Below are 25,517 nucleotides of genomic sequence, written 5' to 3'. Positions count from 1 at the left end.
ATGAATCAATCTCTCTCTCTTTTATTGGTGCTACTTGTATTATGTGTTACTTCCTCGAATTCAATTTCCAACAAAGTTGTTGAAGTAAATGTCATTTGCAAAGAAACTTCGAATCCTTTGTATTGTTCAAATCTTCTCAACTCAAAGCCTGGAGGAGCAAAAGATGCAAGTCTTGTTGATCTTGCATATTACACAATTGATGTGCTTAGCGACAATTCGGACAACACAAATATGCTAATATCCAAATTGATCGATGAAATTGGTGATAATGATACCGAAATAAACTATTATTATCGTTGTAAAGTAAATCTTCTTAGTGAAGATGGCGTCATCCCTAGGCTTGTGATTGCAGACAAATATTTGGCATTCAAACAGTATCCAGCCTTGACCAAACTTATAGGCGGTGTTATGAATAAAATTGTTGAATGTCGAGATAGTCTACATCAACATAAAACCAGTCCATTAGTCGCTCAAAATGTTGATGTTCTTCGACAAATTGGTCAAGTGATTCAAATTTTATTAAAATATATAAATCTTGGATAATCAATTAGTTCTGTTTTAAAATGATAATAAATTGAACTATTTCTTAGTTATGTGTTGTAGAGTTGTATGTGTTGTAGAGTTGTATGTTAGTACTTTATCTTATCTAGAGTTGTATGTTATACTTATGAAAAATAATTGATTTTATTTTTATTTTTGAAAATAATCAATTTTTATATTTTCGGAAAAAGTGATTTTTTATTAAAAAATTTCAAATTTTTTTATTTTCGTAAAAAATAGAATTCTTTTTATTTTTGGAAAAAACTTCAATTTTCGTATTTTTGGAAAAAAAACAAGTTTTTGGAATTTCCAATAAGAATGAATCGATTTTAAATTTTTGGAACAAAATCAGATTTTATTAGTTTCAAAAAAATAGATTTTAAAGTTTTTCTCTTTTTTGTATTTTTGAAAAAAAATTGTTTTTTTGCATTTTCCAAAAAAATGTTTTTTTTAATAAAAAATCGTTCTTTTTTGTGTTTTTGGAAAAGGAAAAAAATTCCCCAAAAAAGTTGATTTATTTTTTTGAATTTTTTTAGAAAAGCAGTTTTTGTATTTTTCAAAAAAATCTCTTTTATTTTTTAATTTTCAAAACGTATATTTTTTTCTCTTTAAAAAAGAACAATTTTCTAATTTAAAAATATATATATTTAATTATATTTTAAAAATGAGATCTAACAAAGATATAAAGAATTTACTGGGTTATTAAAAGATGTTGGATGGATAGAGTCAGTCCATGCATATAAATGGATGAATTAGTTCAATACATTAACTCACTTTTTATGTGGTGGATGATTTTTTTCTGGATGGATTGAATAAATATTTTCTTAATGGATCTGATTGCCACCACTAGTTCTTATGTAGCCTAACTTATAATTACTTCCATAATGTAGTGTAAGGTCTTCGAGATCTTAGTAATTTTTTATTAAGCACGACATTTGTAACACCCTAATCCTTGACTCAGCAATTAATATAATATAATTTAAATAAAACTTCATGATCAGAGTGTCTCGTATGCTTCATCATAGCATAAAAACATCAACATATCATAGTCAGTAAAACTCTGCAGCGGAAAATCATTAAGTTTGACATATAAGCTTCAACATCAAACGAACAACAAAAATTCAACACAAGTAAGACATAATACAAGTAAAAAGAGAACATCCCATCCCTAGTGCTACATATCAGAGTGACTCCTGTAAGACTCAAGATAAATAGCTAAAGAGGCATTTATGTCATCCCCTAACTCATGTGGATACTCTTGTACTTGATTGTCTGTATTCTAGAGGAGCACAAACGCCACAACAACAAAAAGGATCGAGAATACACTCAAATAATATAATGATGCAATACATAAAAGGGTAGATCACAAACATCTACATCATTAAATCACAACAGCACTACATATTCATCATTCACCCACGTATCAACAATCATCTATTCATCATCAATTACTCATAATCATCAAATCCAACACACTTCACAAATATTACACATCACATCATTAATATAAATTCATTCACAATGCAGGTATATATGCAATGTGACACCATCTCAACTCTAATTGCGAATGTGGTACCAACTCATTTAACATTGAGATATGTTATTGATATTTCCCACTCGCTCCCGATCCCACCAATGGATCAGAGCACATGAAATTGTTATTGATTCCACCACTTAATCAACAATGCTTCACCACTTCTATTATACGGGAGTCATCTACTCGCTCCTGATCCCACCATTACTAGACCATATCAAAATTGTTACTGATTCCACCAATGAATCAACAACGCTTCATTGATCCCATCATACGCATCAACTACTCGCTCTCGATCCCACCACCGGACCAGAGCACACCACTGGACCGAAGTCCATACATCATGATGTGTGACACATGCAACTATATGGCAAGTAAGGCCATCAATTCAACATACATGATCATGCTCAATTGTATCTCACATTAAATACTTTATACACGCATGACAACTACAACATACATCCATAACTCACAAAATCGACTCATCATCACATAACATTATTTGTGCTTAATAATTTACCAACAACATTCATCAATATTAATTCAATAATGCAAGTCAACATTTAAGCAAACTCACAGTTTATCAATAATTACTCATTCAATAATATTTAGAGCATATCGATTCACATCTCAAAACATCAAACACCATAAAACAACATTAATAAATCACTGACTTCAGAAACATCATCGAAAATCTGAATCGGCGCGTCAAAACTGACCGCCCATACCATGAAGATTTGTTCTAAGGCCATGGCGGTCGTCATCCCTCTACGTCATCCTTCATCACTTGCCTCGTCCTTCATCCCTCCAAAAAAACCCGATGGTCTGACCACCATTTTACTGACAAATGTCATCCCTTTTAACATGTTGACAGGTTTCTTGTCATGCAGTTGACGGTTGTCACACCTATGCAGAATGCAAAAGTGCATTTTCTGCCATTGGAGCTCCTTTGAAGCTCTGATTTCACACCCAAAATACCCAAATTAACCAGAAAGAAATCATACTTCAATTGTAACACATTGACATGTTAATTTCACATAGATTCACAATTGATTTCACCAATTTATCATGACTTACAATCATACTCATGAAAAGTCAAACACATAAATTAAATACAACAATATGCAGGTTTCACATACTTTCATCATGCATCAATTTAACATAATATAGTACACGAATTTCATATCATAATGAACATTCAAAATAGATTCATCACAATATCATATCAAATATACATATACATCGTTAATTAGGGAAAAAGAGAGAACACGTATTAGAGGATTAAGGAGTCCCCACTACCTTTTCAAGAAATTAGCACCCTTAATTGAGTAGTTCTCGCTTCCAATCAGATCCTAGAGAAACTCACATATTTGCCTTTAAGAGAATCTTTAGGTATCTGAAAGGTACTACTAACCTTGGTTTGTTTTTATAGAAAATCAAGTGATTACAAAGTAGTAGGTTATTATGATACTGACTACATTGGAGACAAAATTGAAAGAAAAAATACTTCGGGAAGTTGTCAATTCCTAGGAGACAATATAATCTCATGGTCCAGCAAGAGACAATCTACAATTGCACGGTCAACAGTTGAAGCTGAATATATTACAGCTTCTGGATGCAACACTCAGATACTCTGGATGAAGAGTCAATTGGAAGATTATCAGATATCTAAGAGTAAGATTCATATTCTATGTGATAATACTTCTGCTATTTGTTTATCTATAAAATAAAATAAAGTATTAATTATATTAATTTAAACATTTTAATAAAATAAAATAAAATATTATTTATATTTAATTAAACTTTTAATAAATTAAAGGGAAATATTAATTAAATGAATAATATTCAATTTAATTAATTATCAAATCTTATTTATTTACTAAATTATATTTATTTAAATAAATTATATATGTGTTAATATATTAAATAATTTAAATATTATTAACACATAATTAAATTAAAAATTATTTTATTTAATCGAGCATTCCATCATTAGTACTTTATATGCGTGTTAAGGGTGACAAAACGGACCGTGGTCCGCCAGAACGAGCCACGCGCCCAGTCAAAATATAGTGGATTGGGTTGGGATTTTGTGTCATTCTATCCGCTCAGTCTGCCCCGCTTTAAGCCCGCTTCACCTTAAGCTTACCAATAAAAGGGGCCGGTTGACCTGTCAACGTAGTTATCAAACATTCAAAATATTTATTTCGGTCGATTGAAATATAAAAATAAGCCTATTAAACTTTAAAAAATAAGTGAAAAATTTAATTGAAATATAAAAATAAGCTTATTAAACTTTAAAAAAAAACTAAAAAATATAAAAATAAGTCTATTAATCTTTAAAAAAATGAAAAATAAATAAATATAAAAATAGGCGGGCAAGGCCGTCAACCTGCCACCTTAACGGAATGAGCTAGATTTTTAAGTCTTAGTTCACATAAGGCATGAAGGAGGGTCCATTTTACCACCCCCAGTGTGCCTTCTAAATTCTCATAATTTTGAAAATAATATTAAATTATTTATTTAATATTATAAGCAGTGAGTAATATCTAACAATCTATTACTGCTATCAAAGTGATGAGAATGTCTTCTGATTTAACAATAACTATTTTATGATAATGATATGGTGAAAAATTACTTTTTTTTGTCTATATATATATATATATATATATATATATATATATATATATATATATATATATATATATATATATATATATATATATATATATATATATATATATATATATATATATATATATATATATTGAATACAAAGACATATAATATATTACCTTTTTCCCAATAAGAGTTGAATTGAAAATAAGATTACAATGAGTACTCAACCAACCAACATTACAATTGAATCATTTTAATTTGAGGTGGTACTTTACAGCATTTTTTCACCAATTATAAAATTAATGCAAATCTTATTCCTAAAACCAATAACAAGTCAACTCATAGAATTTTTCTTAATATTTAAAACAATATATTTCATCCGACTAATCTCATTGTTTAAAATAATCCCTTTCCTTTTGATCCACAAACTCCATCAGGTTGCAAGTAAAAAAAAATATTTTCTTGTGCTCAGTTGCAATATTATATTCCTGATACCCAAATATATTTGATAATAATAAATAAATTTAATATCTCATATATTATTTAAATACGATTATGTATTTATAGTCATACTCTATCAAAAAAGGGTCATGCATCTTGAAAAATAATAAATTTTATTAATTTTTTCAGTAAGGACAAAAAAATACTTAAAAAAGAACAGAAAAAGTGTTTATAATATAATATTTATAATGTAATGTTTGAATTGTGTTTCCCAAATAAAAATCCTGAAAATTGTTATATATTTTTTGTTTACAACCTAAATTAATATTTAGCCTTAGGATTAACCTATCATGTTATCTTACAAAATTTATACATTAACTATGTTACAATGTTTTTTTTAATATAATGTAAAATTTGTAATTGAGACTTTTATAAAGGACGGTAGGAGTAGTTACATCGTTAATATTCAGTAATTTTTTAACTGATAGATAGATACAATTAATAGATAAGTCCCAATAATATAATAAATAGATCTCACTAATTAGATAAGTCCCAATAATATAATAAATAGATCCCACTCACTAATACGTCAGCTAAGTTTTTTACCTGTCTCTATCTATCATATAAATGGATACAAAATGAAATAAATGTAAAGGGAGTAAAGCCAAACTCATTTTTTCAATAACACAATTTGACTATTCTTTCAAAAGTAAAATTGCATTAAGTATAATTGAATGTAATTTGACCACAATACAATTTAAATAACTAAATTTCACAAATTATAAATAAATGATATTGACCCAAATATAATTATATTAAGGGAAAGGTTAACTAGTATCACTTTTTAAAATATATGTTTTATTTGAAAATATTTGTATTTAATGCATTGAAAATTAAAATAAATATTTTTTATAAAAAATAAAAGATATTTTCTTTAAAAAAAAGACTTGTATACAATGCAGTATTTTTTATTTTCAATTCTTAAATAGTGCTCCTCAAACACTCGTTAGCATGACCCTTATAATAATTAATTATTAAATACATACATCCAAACACTTCTTTAGCATGAACACTATAAAACCAAGTGTACCATCAATAAAAATACACACACACAAAAAACAAAAAAAAAATGAATCAATCTCTCTCTCTTTTATTGGTGCTACTTGTATTATGTGTTACTTCCTCGAATTCAATTTCCAACAAAGTTGTTGAAGTAAATGTCATTTGCAAAGAAACTTCGAATCCTTTGTATTGTTCAAATCTTCTCAACTCAAAGCCTGGAGGAGCAAAAGATGCAAGTCTTGTTGATCTTGCATATTACACAATTGATGTGCTTAGCGACAATTCGGACAACACAAATATGCTAATATCCAAATTGATCGATGAAATTGGTGATAATGATACCGAAATAAACTATTATTATCGTTGTAAAGTAAATCTTCTTAGTGAAGATGGCGTCATCCCTAGGCTTGTGATTGCAGACAAATATTTGGCATTCAAACAGTATCCAGCCTTGACCAAACTTATAGGCGGTGTTATGAATAAAATTGTTGAATGTCGAGATAGTCTACATCAACATAAAACCAGTCCATTAGTCGCTCAAAATGTTGATGTTCTTCGACAAATTGGTCAAGTGATTCAAATTTTATTAAAATATATAAATCTTGGATAATCAATTAGTTCTGTTTTAAAATGATAATAAATTGAACTATTTCTTAGTTATGTGTTGTAGAGTTGTATGTGTTGTAGAGTTGTATGTTAGTACTTTATCTTATCTAGAGTTGTATGTTATACTTATGAAAAATAATTGATTTTATTTTTATTTTTGAAAATAATCAATTTTTATATTTTCGGAAAAAGTGATTTTTTATTAAAAAATTTCAAATTTTTTTATTTTCGTAAAAAATAGAATTCTTTTTATTTTTGGAAAAAACTTCAATTTTCGTATTTTTGGAAAAAAAACAAGTTTTTGGAATTTCCAATAAGAATGAATCGATTTTAAATTTTTGGAACAAAATCAGATTTTATTAGTTTCAAAAAAATAGATTTTAAAGTTTTTCTCTTTTTTGTATTTTTGAAAAAAAATTGTTTTTTTGCATTTTCCAAAAAAATGTTTTTTTTAATAAAAAATCGTTCTTTTTGTGTTTTTGGAAAAGGAAAAAAATTCCCCAAAAAAGTTGATTTATTTTTTTGAATTTTTTTAGAAAAGCAGTTTTTGTATTTTTCAAAAAAATCTCTTTTATTTTTTAATTTTCAAAACGTATATTTTTTTCTCTTTAAAAAAGAACAATTTTCTAATTTAAAAATATATATATTTAATTATATTTTAAAAATGAGATCTAACAAAGATATAAAGAATTTACTGGGTTATTAAAAGATGTTGGATGGATAGAGTCAGTCCATGCATATAAATGGATGAATTAGTTCAATACATTAACTCACTTTTTATGTGGTGGATGATTTTTTTCTGGATGGATTGAATAAATATTTTCTTAATGGATCTGATTGCCACCACTAGTTCTTATGTAGCCTAACTTATAATTACTTCCATAATGTAGTGTAAGGTCTTCGAGATCTTAGTAATTTTTTATTAAGCACGACATTTGTAACACCCTAATCCTTGACTCAGCAATTAATATAATATAATTTAAATAAAACTTCATGATCAGAGTGTCTCGTATGCTTCATCATAGCATAAAAACATCAACATATCATAGTCAGTAAAACTCTGCAGCGGAAAATCATTAAGTTTGACATATAAGCTTCAACATCAAACGAACAACAAAAATTCAACACAAGTAAGACATAATACAAGTAAAAAGAGAACATCCCATCCCTAGTGCTACATATCAGAGTGACTCCTGTAAGACTCAAGATAAATAGCTAAAGAGGCATTTATGTCATCCCCTAACTCATGTGGATACTCTTGTACTTGATTGTCTGTATTCTAGAGGAGCACAAACGCCACAACAACAAAAAGGATCGAGAATACACTCAAATAATATAATGATGCAATACATAAAAGGGTAGATCACAAACATCTACATCATTAAATCACAACAGCACTACATATTCATCATTCACCCACGTATCAACAATCATCTATTCATCATCAATTACTCATAATCATCAAATCCAACACACTTCACAAATATTACACATCACATCATTAATATAAATTCATTCACAATGCAGGTATATATGCAATGTGACACCATCTCAACTCTAATTGCGAATGTGGTACCAACTCATTTAACATCTGAGATATGTTATTGATATTTCCCACTCGCTCCCGATCCCACCAATGGATCAGAGCACATGAAATTGTTATTGATTCCACCACTTAATCAACAATGCTTCACCACTTCTATTATACGGGAGTCATCTACTCGCTCCTGATCCCACCATTACTAGACCATATCAAAATTGTTACTGATTCCACCAATGAATCAACAACGCTTCATTGATCCCATCATACGCATCAACTACTCGCTCTCGATCCCACCACCGGACCAGAGCACACCACTGGACCGAAGTCCATACATCATGATGTGTGACACATGCAACTATATGGCAAGTAAGGCCATCAATTCAACATACATGATCATGCTCAATTGTATCTCACATTAAATACTTTATACACGCATGACAACTACAACATACATCCATAACTCACAAAATCGACTCATCATCACATAACATTATTTGTGCTTAATAATTTACCAACAACATTCATCAATATTAATTCAATAATGCAAGTTAACATTTAAGCAAACTCACAGTTTATCAATAATTACTCATTCAATAATATTTAGAGCATATCGATTCACATCTCAAAACATCAAACACCATAAAACAACATTAATAAATCACCGACTTCAGAAACATCATCGAAAATCTGAATCGGCGCGTCAAAACTGACCGCCCATACCATGAAGATTTGTTCCAAGGCCATGGCGGTCGTCATCCCTCTACGTCATCCTTCATCACTTGCCTCGTCCTTCATCCCTCCAAAAAAACCCGATGGTCTGACCACCATTTTACTGACAAATGTCATCCCTTTTAACATGTTGACAGGTTTCTTGTCATGCAGTTGACGGTTGTCACACCTATGCAGAATGCAAAAGTGCATTTTCTGCCATTGGAGCTCCTTTGAAGCTCTGATTTCACACCCAAAATACCCAAATTAACCAGAAAGAAATCATACTTCAATTGTAACACATGGACATGTTAATTTCACATAGATTCACAATTGATTTCACCAATTTATCATGACTTACAATCATACTCATGAAAAGTCAAACACATAAATTAAATACATCAATATGCAGGTTTCACATACTTTCATCATGCATCAATTTAACATAATATAGTACACGAATTTCATATCATAATGAACATTCAAAATAGATTCATCACAATATCATATCAAATATACATATACATCGTTAATTGGGGAAAAAGAGAGAAAACGTATTAGAGGATTAAGGAGTCCCCACTACCTTTTCAAGAAATTAGCACCCTTAATTGAGTAGTTCTCGCTTCCAATAAGAATGAATCGATTTTAAATTTTTGGAACAAAATCAGATTTTATTAGTTTCAAAAAAATAGATTTTAAAGTTTTTCTCTTTTTTGTATTTTTGAAAAAAAATTGTTTTTTTGCATTTTCCAAAAAAATGTTTTTTTTAATAAAAAATCGTTCTTTTTTGTGTTTTTGGAAAAGGAGAAAAATTCCCCAAAAAAGTTGATTTATTTTTTTGAATTTTTTTAGAAAAGTAGTTTTTGTATTTTTCAAAAAAATCTCTTTTATTTTTTAATTTTCAAAACGTATATTTTTTTCTCTTTAAAAAAGAACAATTTTCTAATTTAAAAATATATATATTTAATTATATTTTAAAAATGAGATCTAACAAAGATATAAAGAATTTACTGGGTTATTAAAAGATGTTGGATGGATAGAGTCAGTCCATGCATATAAATGGATGAATTAGTTCAATACATTAACTCACTTTTTATGTGGTGGATGATTTTTTTCTGGATGGATTGAATAAATATTTTCTTAATGGATCTGATTGCCACCACTAGTTCTTATGTAGCCTAACTTATAATTACTTCCATAATGTAGTGTAAGGTCTTCGAGATCTTAGTAATTTTTTATTAAGCACGACATTTGTAACACCCTAATCCTTGACTCAGCAATTAATATAATATAATTTAAATAAAACTTCATGATCAGAGTGTCTCGTATGCTTCATCATAGCATAAAAACATCAACATATCATAGTCAGTAAAACTCTGCAGCGGAAAATCATTAAGTTTGACATATAAGCTTCAACGTCAAACGAACAACAAAAATTCAACACAAGTAAGACATAATACAAGTAAAAAGAGAACATCCCATCCCTAGTGCTACATATCAGAGTGACTCCTGTAAGACTCAAGATAAATAGCTAAAGAGGCATTTATGTCATCCCCTAACTCATGTGGATACTCTTGTACTTGATTGTCTGTATTCTAGAGGAGCACAAACGCCACAACAACAAAAAGGATCGAGAATACACTCAAATAATATAATGATGCAATACATAAAAGGGTAGATCACAAACATCTACATCATTAAATCACAACAACACTACATATAAATCTTCTTAGTGACGATGGCATCATCCCTAGGCTTGTGATTGCAGAAAAATATTGGGCATTTAAACAGTTTCCAGCCATAACCAATTTTATAGGCGGTGTTATGAATAAAATTGTTGAATGTCGAGATAGTCTACATCAACATAAAACCAGTCCATTAGTCGCTCAAAATGTTGATGTTCTTCGACAAATTGGTCAAGTGGTTCAAATTTTATTAAAATATATAAATCTTGGATAATCAATTAGTTCTGTTTTAAAATGATAATAAATTGAACTATTTCTTAGTTATGTGTTGTAGAGTTGTATGTTAGTACTTTACCTTATCTAAGATCTCAATGATAATAAAATGCTTTATGATGTCAGACGTGGGCTTTTTGAAAAAAGTAATTACTTCCATAATGTAAGATCTTAGAGTTCTTAGTAGTTTTTTATTTTGCGCGATATTGGGCGTGCATGGTCTTCTTGTGACCTAAAATTTTGTAGGATTTTTGAAAATAACAAAGTCAATATCAAAATTGTGAAAATGTTCATAAAACCTTTTTAAATTAAAATAATTAATTTTTATAAAGAATAAAAGATATTTTCTTTTAAAAAAATACTTGTATTCAATGTAATATTTTCTTTATTTGCAATCTTTAAAGAGTGCTCCTCTTGCATTAGTTAACATAACCCCTTATAATAATTAATTATCAAATACATGCATCCAAACACTCTTTCGTGGATGAATGAACGCTATAAAATCAAACGTACAATCAATAAAAATACACAAAAAATGAATCAATATTTCTCTCTTGTTGACGCTTCTTGTATTATGTGTTGCTTTCTCAAATTCAATTTCTAAAAAAGTTGTTTAAGTAAATGTCATTTGCAAAGATGTCTCAAATCCTTGGTATTTTTCAAATCTTCTCAACTCAAAACCTGGAGGCACAAAAGATGCAAGTCTTGTTGATCTTGCATATTACATAATTGATGCACTTAGCGAAAATCTGACCGACACAAATATGCTAATATCCAAATTAATCGATGAAATTGATGATAGTGTTAATGAAGTAAACTATTACTATCATTGTAAAGTAAATCTTCTTAGTGTTGATGGCATCACTCCTAGGCTTGTAGTTGCAGAAAAATATTTGACACTCAAACATTATAAAACCATGATCAAAGATATAGGCGATCTTATGAAAACAATTGTTGAATATAGAGATAGTTTGCATCAACATAAAACCAGTCCATTAGTCACCCAAAATGTTGATGTTCTTCAACAAAGTGGTCAAAGTGCTTCAAATTATATCAAAATATATAAATCTTGGATAATCAAATAGTTATATAATATATTAATAAAAAAATTTAAAATAAATGTGTTATTATCCTTTGTTATTTGATAAATATATTATTAGCCTTAATAATAACATTTAATTACTTGGTAATATTTCTTTATTTAGGTTCCATTTTTCTGGCCTTGTATATAGTTTTCATATTAATATCCTGGTAGACTTTTCACGTAATTACTTTGGAATAATTATTGGGATTATGATTATTGAGATATTATTGACATTTATTGTGTTGTTATTAGCTATTGTTGTTACCTTATATTTAGGAGTCTTATGTTATATTTAGCAGTTACCTTATGATTGGAATTCCGAAGTCCAGGAGATTCTGTAACAGATTATAAACAGTTGATCTGGTGTTATGCATATGTATAGTCATCCTAAAGAATGAATAAAAACATAATTCACATAAGACTTTTATGGTGAATCTTATCATGGTATCATGAGCTAGGGAATATCCAGGGAAAATTAAGTACATTTTTTTTCTCTGCTTCCATATCAAGCACCATAAAAGATTATGGGTGATAGCAGTAGTGATGGCGAAAAGAAAACTGATGACAACAGTGGTAAAAATGAGAAGAAGGTGGATTTGGTTTTTTTTCTCGGCACCAATGACAATCCCGACAACGTGATCACACCAATACAATTGTGTGGCCCGAATTATGATGAATGGGCAAGGGAAATTCGAACCTCGTTGCAAGCAAAGCGAAAATACAGTTTTGTCGAAGGGAAAGTCCCAAAACCAACAACACCTGAGAAATTGGAGGACAGGACTGCAGTGCAGTCGATGCTCGTAGCGTGGTTGTTGAACACTATCGAGCCATCATTATGCTCTACTCTTTCTTATTATGATGATTCACAATCCTTGTGGACACCTCTCAAACAACTTTTTTGTGTTGTGAATGGGACTCGTATTTGCCAATTAAAGGCATCGTTAGGAGAATGCAAGCAAGGCAAAGGTGTAGAGGTGTCGGCTTACTTCAGTCGTCTATCTCGTGTATGGGACGAACTTATGACTTATGTAAAAAAGCCAACTTGCAAATGTGGAGGTTGTACCTATGATATCAACCAACAAGTGATTGATTTAAGTACTGAAGACTATCTGCATCATTTTCTCATGGGCCTTGATGGGATTTATGCAACGATTCGCTCAAATTTTCTTTCTCAAAATCCGTTACCAAACATTGATCAAGCATATCAGCGAGTCATACAAGATGAGAGGTTGCTGCAAGGAGGATCTTCAATTCATCAGAACCATGACAATGTCATGGCCTTTAAAGCTACAACTGATATGCGAGGTAAATCTAAACTTGTCGACAATTCCGAAAAATTATGTCCTCACTGCAACAAAGAAGGACACGATGAAAGCTCGTGTTTTCAGCTTCATGGATTCCCCGAGTGGTGAGGGGACCGTCCTCGTAGTGGTCGTGGACCAGATCGTGGGAGAGACACATCAAGTCTTTCTGGAGGGCGTGGTAGGAGCATCTATAACACACCTGTGCACGCCAACAAAGCCACAACAAGTAGTCGTAGCAGAGATGGTAATGTTGGACAGTCTCATGCACCACCACACTCAAGTGAAGCAGCTAGTATATCAGGCATTAACCCGGCACAGTGGCAACAAATTCTTGACGCTTTGAATAATTCCTAAACCAAAGACCGCCTCCACGGTAAGAATGACATTTCTTGGATTATTGACACAGAAGCCTCAAACCATGTGACAAGAAATTTCTCTTGTCTGACTAATGTAAAAAATATTGCAAACACACCGGTGGGATTGCCGGATTGGAAAGATGCGACTGCTATAAAGGAAGGCAATGTGATTTTGGACGGTAGATTAAGGCTCAATAATGTTCTTTTTGTGCCTCAATTAAATTGCAACTTAATTTCTGTAACTCAACTAATCGATGACTCTGATTGTATCATTCAAGTTACTAATGCATTGTGTGTAATACATGCCCGGACGACGAGGACGTTGATTGGAGCAGGTGAACGGATCAGTGGACTTTACTTTTTTCGCGGTGTTTCGAAGGTGCATGTCTTGGTGGTGGAAGGAGATTCAACAGTGGATTTATGGCATAAGCGTTTGGGTCATCCGTCGGAAAAGGTGTTAAAGTTCATTCCTCCTGTAAGTCATCTTAGTAGGAGCAAGAATAATAGACCTTTCGATGTATGTCCTCGTGCCAAGCAGCATAGGGATAGTTTTCCATTAGGTGAGAATAATGCAGCAAGTTTGTTTGAATTAGTTCATTGTGACTTGTGGGGATCTTATCGAACTCGTTCGTCGTGTGAGGCACAATATTACTTGACAATTGTTGATGATTATTCGCGTGCAGTTTGGGTCTATTTGTTATGCAATAAATTTGAGATTGAGACTATGTTTTTGAATTTTGTGGCCATTATTGATAGACAATTTGATAAGAAAATAAAGAAAGTTCCCAGTGACAATGGCACGTAATTTAATTGTCTACGTGATTATTTTTTTAATAATGGAATTGTGTTTGAGACGTCATGTATGGGTACTCCACAACAAAATGGGAGAGTTGAAAGAAAACATCAACATATTATCAATGTGGCGCGGGCACTTAGATTTTAGGGTCATTTACCAATGCAATTTTGGGGTGAATGTGTGTTAGCATCGTGTTATTTGATTAATCGAACACCGTCTAGTGTGCTGAATTATAAGACACAGTATGAAAAATTATTTGGTAAAGTTCCTAAATTTGATAACATGAAGATTTTTGGTTGCTTATGTTATGCCCATAATCAACGACGTGAGGGGGATAAGTTTGCGAGTAGAAGTCGCAAGTGCATATTTGTGGGCTATCCCTATGGGAAAAAGGGATGGAGATTGTATGATTTAGAATCCAAAGAATACATTGTTTCGAGAGATGTAAATTTTATGAACATGAATTTCCTTTTGTTGTGCAACTAGACACAACTCATTCTACTCCTCCTATTGTTTCAGACATTGAGTATGTTGCTGATGATATTAGTTGGGAGACTTATGACGCATCATTTGGAGGAGGGGGTGCATCGGTGGTCTTGCAAGACAATGGGAAAATGTAGCTCCAAGGGGGTTGTGCGAAGGCTTTAATGGAGCTGCTATGGCATTCGACGAGGGAGTGTGTGGCGAGGAAGCTCCCACACACGAAGTTGATGGGGCTGGTGTTATGGTGATGCAAGAGGGCGATGTGGAATCAGGAGAGCAGGAGGTGTATGTTGGGAGGGAGGCAATCATGACACCCGAGATGGGAAGGGGGATGAGAAACAAAGATCCAAATATAAGACTCAAGGATTTTGTCACCCATACGATACGAAAAGTAAAGTCCTCGAAAAGTTCATTTACCCAAGAACATGCCTAAGGTACTCCTTACCCGATTACTTACTTTGTATCTTGTGAACGATTTTCTATTAGACATCAAAATTTTGTAGCAGTTGTGACGGCAGGAAAAGAACCTAAAATTTTTAAAGAAGTCGTAAAGGATTCTGGCTAGCGTGATGCAGTGCGCAATGAGATACAAGCCTTGGAAGACAATGAGACATGGTTTATGGAGAAACTGTCGTCTGGAAAGAAAGCACTTGGAAGCAAATGGGTATACAAAATAAAATATCACTCAGATGGGAGCATAAAATGATTGAAAGCAAGACTTTTTGTATTCTGACACCATCAAATAGAGGGAATTGACTATGACGAGACATTTGTCCCGGTGGCAAAAACGGTCATTGTTCGTACTTTCTTGGTAGTGGCAGCAATTAAAAAGTGGGAAGTTCATCAAATGGATGTGCACAACACCTTACTCCATGGTGACTTGGAAGAGGAGATGTATATTAAAGTTCCTCCAAGTTTTGAAAACACTGACCCAAATCTAGTTTGCAGGTTGAAAAAGTCATTGTACGGTTTAAAACAAGCTCCTTGTTGTTGGTTTGCTAAGTTGGTCACGACATTGAAGCGATATGGATTTGTTCAGTCCTATTCAGATTACTCACTCTTTACTTTGCACAGGGGAGAAATACAAATCAATGTGCTAGTTTATGTGGATGACTTAATTATTGCAGGAAATGATATTGCAGCCCTGCAAATTTTTAAACCTTACTTAGGTGCATGCTTTCATATGAAGGATTTGGGAGTCTTAAAAAAAATTGGGGTTGGAGGTAGCTCGTAATGACGAGGGAATTTATTTTTGCCAGCGAAAATATGCATTGGAAATTATTGAGGAAACAGGTTTACTAGGGGCCAAGCCTGCAGATTTTCCAATGGAACAACACCATAAGCTAGCATTGGTTTATGGCACACCAATTGAAGATCCAAAACCATATCGAAGACTTATCGAGTGGTTGATTTATTTGTCTGTGACTAGACCAGATCTTGCATATTCTGTACATATTTTGTCTCAGTTCATGCAACAACCATGTGAAGAGCATTGGGAGGCAGCCTTGAGGGTCATCAGATATTTGAAGAAACATCTGGGCCAAGGTATTCTACTCCGTTCTGACAATGAATTGAACCTAGAGGGATGGTGCGACTCAGATTGGGCGAGTTGTCCCCTTACGAGACGTTCCTTGACTGGATGGGTGGTGTTACTTGACCTTTCTCCGGTGTCTTGGAAAACTAAGAAACAGGAAACCGTCTCTCATTCTTCTGCAAAGGCTGAGTATCGATCTATGGTGGTTACTACATGTGAGTTAAAATGACTCAAACAGTTACTTGGTGATTTGGGAGTTAGTCACCCAAAAGGAATGTGATTATATTGTGATAGTCAATCCGCATTGCATATAGCTCAAAATCCGGTGTTTCATGAACGAACAAAACATATTGAAGCTGATTGTCACTTTGTTCGTGAAGCGGTGATGGCTAGAATTATTTGTCCCATTTACACTCCTACACCGGTACAATTAGCGGACATTTTTACAAAGGTCCTGGGAAAAGCGCAAATTGAGTTCCTTCTTCGCAAGTTGGGCATTCGAGATCTTTACGCTCCAACTTGAGGGGGGTATTGGGATTATGATTATTGAGATATTATTGACATTTATTGTGTTGTTATTAGCTATTGTTGTTACCTTATATTTATGAGTCTTATGTTATATTTAGCAGTTACCTTATGATTGGAATTCCGAAGTCTAAGAGGTTCTGTAACAGATTGTAAACAGTTGGTTTGGTGTTTTGCATATATATATATATATATATATATATATAGGGATCCTAAAGAATGAATAAAAACAGAATTCACATAATACTTTTATGGTGAATCTTATCAATAATGAATTTCATTTTTCATTTTTGTTCTCTTTTGAGTCTTTCTCTCTCGTGCCAGATGAAATGAGCTTACATGGTATCAGGAGAAAATATCCCTCTGATCCTGCATTTTTTAAACATGTGCTTCTCTCATCATATTTTGGGCACCACCTAATCTTTTCCCATTGGTCCACCTAGATTTCCTGCAGAAATTTTCCTTTTCTCTTATCTCTATCTCCACGTGTTAGTTCTAGATTAGAATTTTTCAGATTCTGCTTATCCTTCTATTGCTATTCCCAATGTAAGATCCATTTCTTTTCCTTTCTGTATTTTCTCTATCTTACCTCTTTTCTATCTGTTTTCCCCATTTCCATTGTTTCTTCCTTGTCTTCCTCAGTTTTTTCCTTCATCACAACCCTAATTTTCTTTCTCATCAAGAACCATCCACACCAAGAAACACCACTTCGTTCATATTTTTCTTTCTCAATGATCTCACACTCCATATTCGTAATCCTAATTTCATTTGTTCATCTTCTTCTTCTTCATTTCCTTTTCCTTAACCCTATCTCATGGTTGATTCTGATGATTCATGCTCTCCACAACCCACCATAAACAACAATAACTCCGCTGCTCCCAACAACAACTCAAATCAACAAAATCTAAGAAATTACCAATAGGATATGCTTGATCCCTACTACATGAACACGAGTGATAATCCGAGACTATCCATTGTCACCCCTCATTTGAATAACTCCAATTATCACTCCTAGTCAAGATCTGTGATTGTTGCATTACGATCGAAAAACAAGCTTGGTTTTTGATGAATCCCTCCCAAGAACGCTTGAAACCGATCACCTTTCTCTTGCCTGAGATCGATGCAACACGATGGTGATGTTGTGGCTAACCAACTCCATCAAAAATGATATCTCTCAAAGCATATTATGATGGAGATATCTTATGAAATTTGGACATACCTTCACGACCATTACCACAAAGGAGATGTGTTTCGTATTTCCAACCTCCAAGAGGAACTTTTTACCTTAAAACAAGGTGACCAAATGATTATGGCAAGAATTAGAGAACTTTCTCCCTTTTTTCACTTGTCCTTGTAACCCTAAATGTTCTTATGATCTTTTACCCACCTTCAAGTCCTACCATGAATCTGATCGTGTTATTTGTTTTCAAAAAGGCCTTAGCAATATGCCCATGTTTGATCCTAAATCATGCTAATGAACCCTCTTCCTCCTATCAGTAAAACCTTTTCATTGCTCACTCAACAGGAAAGATAAACTTTCGTTCCCTCCAATAATGATAACCCTATTATGGCAAACTTTTCCAAAACTAGTTGTCGAAATCTTCCCAATGAATACAACAACAAATCTTTCAACACTAGTTGTGGTCGTGGCATGAAAGTTTGTAGCTACTACAACGAAATTGGGCACACCATTGGGGTTTGTTTCAAAAAAACATGGTCTTCCTTTGTACCTTAAGAAAACTACCACTAGTTAAGCCAACATGGTAGCTTATAACTCTAATTCTGGTCAAACTATGGACAATGAAGAACAACCCTCAAACACATCATTCATTCCTTTCACTGAGGAGCAACACAAAACCATTCTAGCGCTTCTTCAACAATCATCAAATGTTATTTGTCCTCAAATTTAACAATTTCAAAACATCCTAATAAATCCATCAAGTATTCTTCCCACTCTTCCTTCTTAGATAGCAATCGGGTCTGGATTCTTGAAACCAGCACCACTGATCATGTGTGCCATAACCAACTTTGTTTAAATCCTTAGCCACCATTCATAGAATTACTGTTAAGCTCTCTAATGGTTCACATTACTACTAGCCAACTTGGCACCATTCATTTCACAGACACGTGTTATCTTAATGATGTTCTGTAAATCCCTGAATTTTTCACTAATCTCATCTCCATCCCTAGATTAACCAAGTCTTTAAATTCTAAGGTTACCTTTTATTCCCATTCTTGCATTATACAGGGGATCCTTACCTAGAGGATGATTAGGGCAGCTAAACTCCACCAAGGTGTCTATTATTTGACCAATCCTACTAATTCTAACCCTTCTCCCCCCTTTAGACCTAACCATGTTAATTCTTGTAATCTTTGGAACTTACGCCTTGGACATACCTATAAATTTGTTGCTTCTCATATAAATAAAATGTTTCCCTTACAAAATTTCTCCAAAACTACTTTACCTTGTGATTCTTGCTTTACGGCTAGACAAAAAAAGGCTCCCCTTTAACAACAATCAATCTCATTCTTCTAGTTGTTTTGACGTCATTCACATGGATATTTGGGGTCCCTACTTTGTTCCCTATATGCTTGGTTTTAAATATTTTCTCACCATTGTTGATGATCACAATAGGTATTATTGGACTTATCTCATGTGTCTAAAATCAGAAACTTCTAACCATTTTAATTTTTTTCTCCCTCATCCAAACTCAATTCTAAACAACTATTAAAACCATAAGGACCGATAACGACCCTAAATTCTTTCTTAAATGTTTTTTTGCGACCCATGGCATAATGCATCAATAAAATAGTATTGTTGAGCAGAAACATCAACACCTTTTAAAAATTGACAGGTCTTTCGTTTTCCAATCCAAACTCCCTAAAATATTTTGGATTCAAACGATTTACCTCATTAATAAACTCCCTTCCCCTTTTTTACATAACAAAACTCCCCACTTACTTATGCATTGTACTATGCTTGATTATAATATGTTAAAAGTGTTTGGTTGCTTAACTTATGCTACCTCTCTAAAGAATGGTATAACTATATTTGACTCTAGAAGTAGGAAATGCATTTTCTTGGATATAAATAGAGTGTTAAAGGTGTTGTCCTATTTGACATACATTATCGATAACTTTTCTTGTCTCAAGGTACAACCTTTTTTGAATCCCATATCATACCAGCCCAATTTCTCCTAACACTACCATTTCCCCCATAAATCACCACACTCCACGTGATTATTTTTTTGAAGACCATGACCATAACTTTGCACCCCATACCTATCCTTTACCTCCTCATAACAACACCCCTTCCCTTACTTCACCATAAAACACCCATTCTCTTACTTCACTATAAAACACACCTAACTATAGCCTTCATACCTCACCTTCCCAAATTCAACCTGACCCTCTTCCAACAAGAAAATATAGTAGGATAATCAAACCTCACACATACTTACAGGATTATCACTATCCTCTCATCAAAGGTAACACTCATATCCCTCACACTCCCTCCATAGGTAATACTCCTTACCCTCTTCAGCATGTTGTCTCTTACTCTAACTTATATAAGAATCATATATATTTTAATTTAAATCTCTCTTCTATTACTGAACCCTATAGCCACACTAAGGTTATTTCCGATCCGAATTTGAAACAAGCTATCCAAAATGAACTTCAAGCTTTAAATGACAACAGTAATTAGGACTTAGTCCCTCTTCCCCCAACAAAAAACCCATAGGTTGTAAATGGATTTTTAAATTAAATTTATGTCGAATGGTACCACTGAACGGTACAAAGCCCGACTTATTGCCAAGGGGTTTAATCAAACTTAGGGCATCGATTATCTTGAAACCTTTAGCCCTGTTGTTAAGATGACAAATATCTGTATTATTTTATCTATAGTTTCCACCCATAATTGGTTTTTACATCAATTAGACATAAACACAACCTTTTTACACTGTGATTTAGATGAAGATTGTTAGGTATGTCATTTTGTGGTTGGCTGCATTTTGGAAAAACTTGTATATTTGACAGATGTTGAATAAGATGTTGTAGCAGTGTATTCGTCGCTATATGATCTATTGATTAAACCATAAGCAAAGCATACAATGAATTAGAGTCGCCACCGCACTTTTATTTATCCAAAGGACTGGCTAAAAAGCGAACAAAAGCCTAAGAAGTTTTACGCGTAGAAAACTAATAAAAAGATCAGAGAGTCTGGGTAAGGGGTAAATTACGCAATGGGAAGGTGTTAGGCACCCACTACGTCCTAGGTACTCCTAGGGAGCCCTTTTCACACTTTGTTGTACTAAATTGTTATTTGTTATGACATAAGTATTGTGCAAACATGATTGGGATGATGAGAAAAGAATATACAATTTTTATTATTTTTGTGTTCGAACGGATGAACCCGTTGCCTACGTACCTTCCATCAAAGGTAAGGATCAAAATGCCGTAGTTCGGCTAAAAGATTTCCAAAAGTTAGTGGATTCAAATTTAAACACAAGCCCTAAGGTCTTAAGTTATCCACGGGAGAAAACTCAACCTTATACAAACAACAAGTCCACCATGTGAGAACAACTTCAACTTGCTAGTGAGGGGTTAACCCTATAATAAGCAAGGAAGACTTACAATTCAATCAACTAAGGACAAATAGGTGAGATTGACATCAACCAACTAGGATAAATCAAACCTATAGCTCATGTATGGAAAGATTAACAAGGGACAAAGCAAAAACAATTGAATGGGTGAAGTTAATTGATTATGATTATGAAAGTAGAGTCAAAGTATGATTAAGATTAATTCAAATAAGTATTATGAAATGGAGTTTGAAAAGAAAGTCAAGGACTTGGGTCCAGGTTTTTGATTTGAAAGCATGAAGATGTTTGCACAATATCTATCTCAAGTTTGAAAGTAATGTGTGAAAAGGTTTAGGACATAATAGGGATGAATGGATGAAGATGGATTGTAAAACTTCTTAGAAGGTTCACCTCTTGAAATCATATAGAAGATAATTCAAGTGTGTCCTTTGGAATGGGCAATGAGTAATAACAAACAATCAAAGCAAACAAGTGATACCGGATGCCAATCAATGGTCTTACTCCAATCTCACAAACAAAAGCGGATACCGGATACCAATAGATGGATTTACACCAATCTCCTAAAACAAAACTGGATATCAGAGGCCACTCTATGGACTTATACAAAGAAATGAAAGTGGATACCGGATGCCAATCACTGGACTTATACCAATCTCCAACAAATGAAGCAAACACTTGGATGTCAGATACCAATTTATCTGGGCTTACTCTAAACTCCAACAAATGAAGCAAACACTTGGATGTCAGATGCCAATTTATCTGGGCTTACTCTAAACTCCAACATATGATCATAGGAAAGCAAATGCCAAATTACACGGACTTACAATTGCATCCTCACATACAATCAAACAATGCAACATATGATCATAGGAAAACAAATGCCAAATTACACGGACTTACAATTGCATCCTCACATACAACCAAACAAATGCATCAAGCAAAGATAAGATGAGTGGCCAATGAGATGGTCTTATACTCACTTCCATATCATAGGAACAAAGGCCAATGAATGGTCTTACAATTGTCCTCAATGGGCAAACAACAATGGCATATCATAAAAACAAATGAAATGATCATGCACTAATGAGCAATTAATGATGATAGATGCACAAAGCATGCAAGCAGACATGTGTATATGATATAAGCAATCAATCAAGTGAAGGTCAATCAGCACACACTATAACCGAACAATCAGGCTCACACAAAGGGTTAGGCATTGAAGCCAACTGGAATAGGGTTAATGGTGCTCTTAACCTTGCCATTGAGGGGCTAAGGTGAAGCAGATGAAAGGATATGAGGGGTGTGCCTCATTGCTCTTATCCCTGGTCAGGTAGAGCTTTTGAATATCAGAAGGTGTGGGAGTTCAGAAAGTGGGAACTCTCTCCACAGATTATTGACTCGATAGATCTTGGGTTAAGATCTCAATGCTACAACGATGTAATGGGAGCAAGGAGAAGACTCACAGAATAGTAGGAGATAGGTTGCTTATCTCTTGGATTCTACCAATTGCCTTATTTAAAGGACTTTTCCTGCTTAGGACAAATGTAAACACACACAAGCATTGCCTCTTAAGGAGGACTTCAGATAGTTGCCTGGCCAAGTAACAGGCCAGGTCTTCCAGACTACATGAAGAAAAGGGATTATACCTCAATGCAAATTGCTATTAAAGCAAAGCAAAGCAAGTTCTTAAAGAATTAAGCAACTAAAGGTACCTGAAATAGTCAAACAGAATCAGTACACAACTCAAAGTTTAAATCAAAAGGAGATAAGGATTAATAGTCAAAACAATCAGGTAAATGTGCAATGCACAAGGCTCAAAGCATATGAGCCAAACAACCTACAAAAACAAACAAGTTAGTCATGATAAACAATCAAGATCAATCAATTTGTAATGATCTCTTTGGGTATTTGTTGCTTAACCTGAAACAATGAACTCAAACATGAGCAACAAGACCACTAGGACAAGCCTAGGGTCAAAAGGGGATGAGAAAGTCAAAACAGCAAGTGAAATCCAATCAAAATCATATTCAAACAATCAAGAAGCAAACTCAATTGGTTTCATGTTCATATCATTCATCATTATGATTTCATAAACAAATTAGGTCAAGGCATGGCATATGGAAGCTCATAGAAGTCAACAGCAAGACTCAACTCAAAACCAATCATAAACAATTCAAAAAATTATCAAATAATTCATGATCAATCATAATCCATAGCATGGTAAGCATATCAAATTTCAGCCATTTGGATCAAGGGAAGTTGGTCAATGAAAATCAGAAAGGCAAGGCAAGTTTAAGCATGCTCAAAGAAGTCAACCAAACATGTACCAACTTCAATAAATCATAAATCAGTGACAACATATGAGAAATGAATGGGATCAAAACCATGACAAATCTTAAGATGTCTACTAATCACATGTCAAATTTCAAGTTCATCCAATAAAGTATGAGAATTTCACAAACAATATGAGAACATGTGTCACAAAAAGTCAACATATGACCAAACAGGGGAGAAAAATCCCAAACAAATAGGAAATGCCATCAATAATTCCAAGAAACTTCACATGTAAACTACGCATCCATAAGTTCAATCATGCAAAAACTCAAGCCAATTTGAGTTCAAGAAGCATGGTATTAAAAATCAAGAAGTTGGACATCAATGGTGTGACACAAATTGTCACACCCTAATTCAAAAAATCATAACTCACAAACCAGCAATGATAAATTCACAAACTCTATACCAAAATCACCATGAATGTGTCTAGTTTAAGCACAAACAATTTGGAAGCCATTGGATAAAGCATCATCATTTCACAATTGATTTGGCAAAGGGTACAAAAAATGGACACATGAACAAAACCCTAGATCACTTAAAAATCCATCCATGCCAAAAATCTGGAAAAAATATGATAAATAACTAGAGATCATGATGAACAATTAGCAAAAAACCCCATGAATTTTGGATTAAAAATGAGTGTGATATGATTTTTCAAAGATGAGCATCAAAATGAAATAAATATTGAAGAAATAATATGATTTAATGGATATATAAACACGCAATGGCATTATGGTAAATAAGCATTCATTTAAATGGAACGCTGCGTTCCAGAAAGAAGCGTGGCGACCGGCTATTGGCTTCATGGTGATGTAACAGTGGCAACATGCAGGGCAACATTTCCAGCGGACCAAACACGATGCAAAATGAATTCTGGGTTTGAATTAAGGTTTGCTGTTTACTGTTCATCATCATCCAAATCGTGATGAACATTTTTTCTCAGAAATGGAAAACACGCATACCAATCAAACAAGCAAACGATGCACATCACAAATCCAAACATAATTTCCACTAAATCGAGCTATCAAGCAAGAACCAAGCAAAAACATATTCATATGTGCAACTTCATGTCAACATAACTTTCAAAATACTCAATCATTTTCAATGGTTCAAAGCTTAAAATGATCAGCAAAATAAGACCTACATAAGGCATAACATGATTTTGAAAAATGAGAGATTCGAAAACTGACCAAAGTTGGAGAACCGTTGTGATTCAATGATGATTTGGCTATGAAAGGTTGAAACAGATGTTCAGCAAGCTTCCAGATGATGAATAAGTGAAAGGTTTTGGCTCAACAATCCTTAAGGAAGCTCCAAATTAAATCTGCCATGGAAGAGCTTGGAAATAGCAGCCACGAGTTCCTTGCTTACAGCTGGGATTTGATGCTCACAAATGCCTCCAAGGTGATGGTGAATGATGAAGCAACCAAGGCTAGCTCGAGGTCTTTGCAATTTTTCAGAAAAAGTCTCAAAAATGAGAAATTGA

General features: G+C 33.2%; 2 protein-coding genes and 1 long non-coding RNA gene across 3 annotated transcripts; 2 read left to right on the top strand and 1 right to left on the bottom strand.

Moving 5' to 3' along the window:
* On the top strand, nucleotides 1-620 carry LOC127097245 (uncharacterized). The gene is made up of 2 exons (XM_051035747.1): nucleotides 1-504; nucleotides 591-620. Exons 1-2 carry the CDS (start codon nucleotides 1-3, stop codon nucleotides 618-620), a joined length of 534 nt encoding a protein of 177 aa, XP_050891704.1.
* A 5,643-nt stretch (nucleotides 621-6,263) lies between these two features.
* Nucleotides 6,264-6,883, top strand: LOC127097236 (uncharacterized). The gene is made up of 2 exons (XM_051035738.1): nucleotides 6,264-6,767; nucleotides 6,854-6,883. Exons 1-2 carry the CDS (start codon nucleotides 6,264-6,266, stop codon nucleotides 6,881-6,883), a joined length of 534 nt encoding a protein of 177 aa, XP_050891695.1.
* A 1,992-nt stretch (nucleotides 6,884-8,875) lies between these two features.
* On the bottom strand, nucleotides 8,876-9,703 carry LOC127124645 (uncharacterized). Its single transcript, XR_007804115.1, has 2 exons — nucleotides 9,637-9,703; nucleotides 8,876-9,294 (listed from the first exon to the last, which is right to left on the bottom strand). It is a non-coding gene; the product is annotated as an uncharacterized LOC127124645 (long non-coding RNA).
* Between the last annotated feature and the right edge of the window lie 15,814 nt (nucleotides 9,704-25,517).

The sequence above is a fragment of the Lathyrus oleraceus genome, chromosome 1 (assembly GCF_024323335.1).
Source record: "Lathyrus oleraceus cultivar Zhongwan6 chromosome 1, CAAS_Psat_ZW6_1.0, whole genome shotgun sequence".
In the NCBI taxonomy this organism is placed as follows: Eukaryota; Viridiplantae; Streptophyta; class Magnoliopsida; order Fabales; family Fabaceae; genus Lathyrus; species Lathyrus oleraceus.
Note: the sequence above shows the minus strand (reverse complement) of the source record. Positions and strands in the feature narration are given on the sequence as shown.

What these genes read in the sequence shown, in the direction of transcription:
- LOC127097236 (XM_051035738.1), top strand. Translation starts at nt 6,264, where the DNA reads ATGAATCAATCTCTCTCTCTTTTATTGGTGCTACTTGTATTATGTGTT. An exon ending in TTCTTCGACAAATTGGTCAA is followed by an intron (nt 6,768 to 6,853) that starts GTGATTCAAATT and finishes ACTATTTCTTAG; the next exon opens with TTATGTGTTGTAGAGTTGTA.
- LOC127097245 (XM_051035747.1), top strand. Translation starts at nt 1, where the DNA reads ATGAATCAATCTCTCTCTCTTTTATTGGTGCTACTTGTATTATGTGTT. An exon ending in TTCTTCGACAAATTGGTCAA is followed by an intron (nt 505 to 590) that starts GTGATTCAAATT and finishes ACTATTTCTTAG; the next exon opens with TTATGTGTTGTAGAGTTGTA.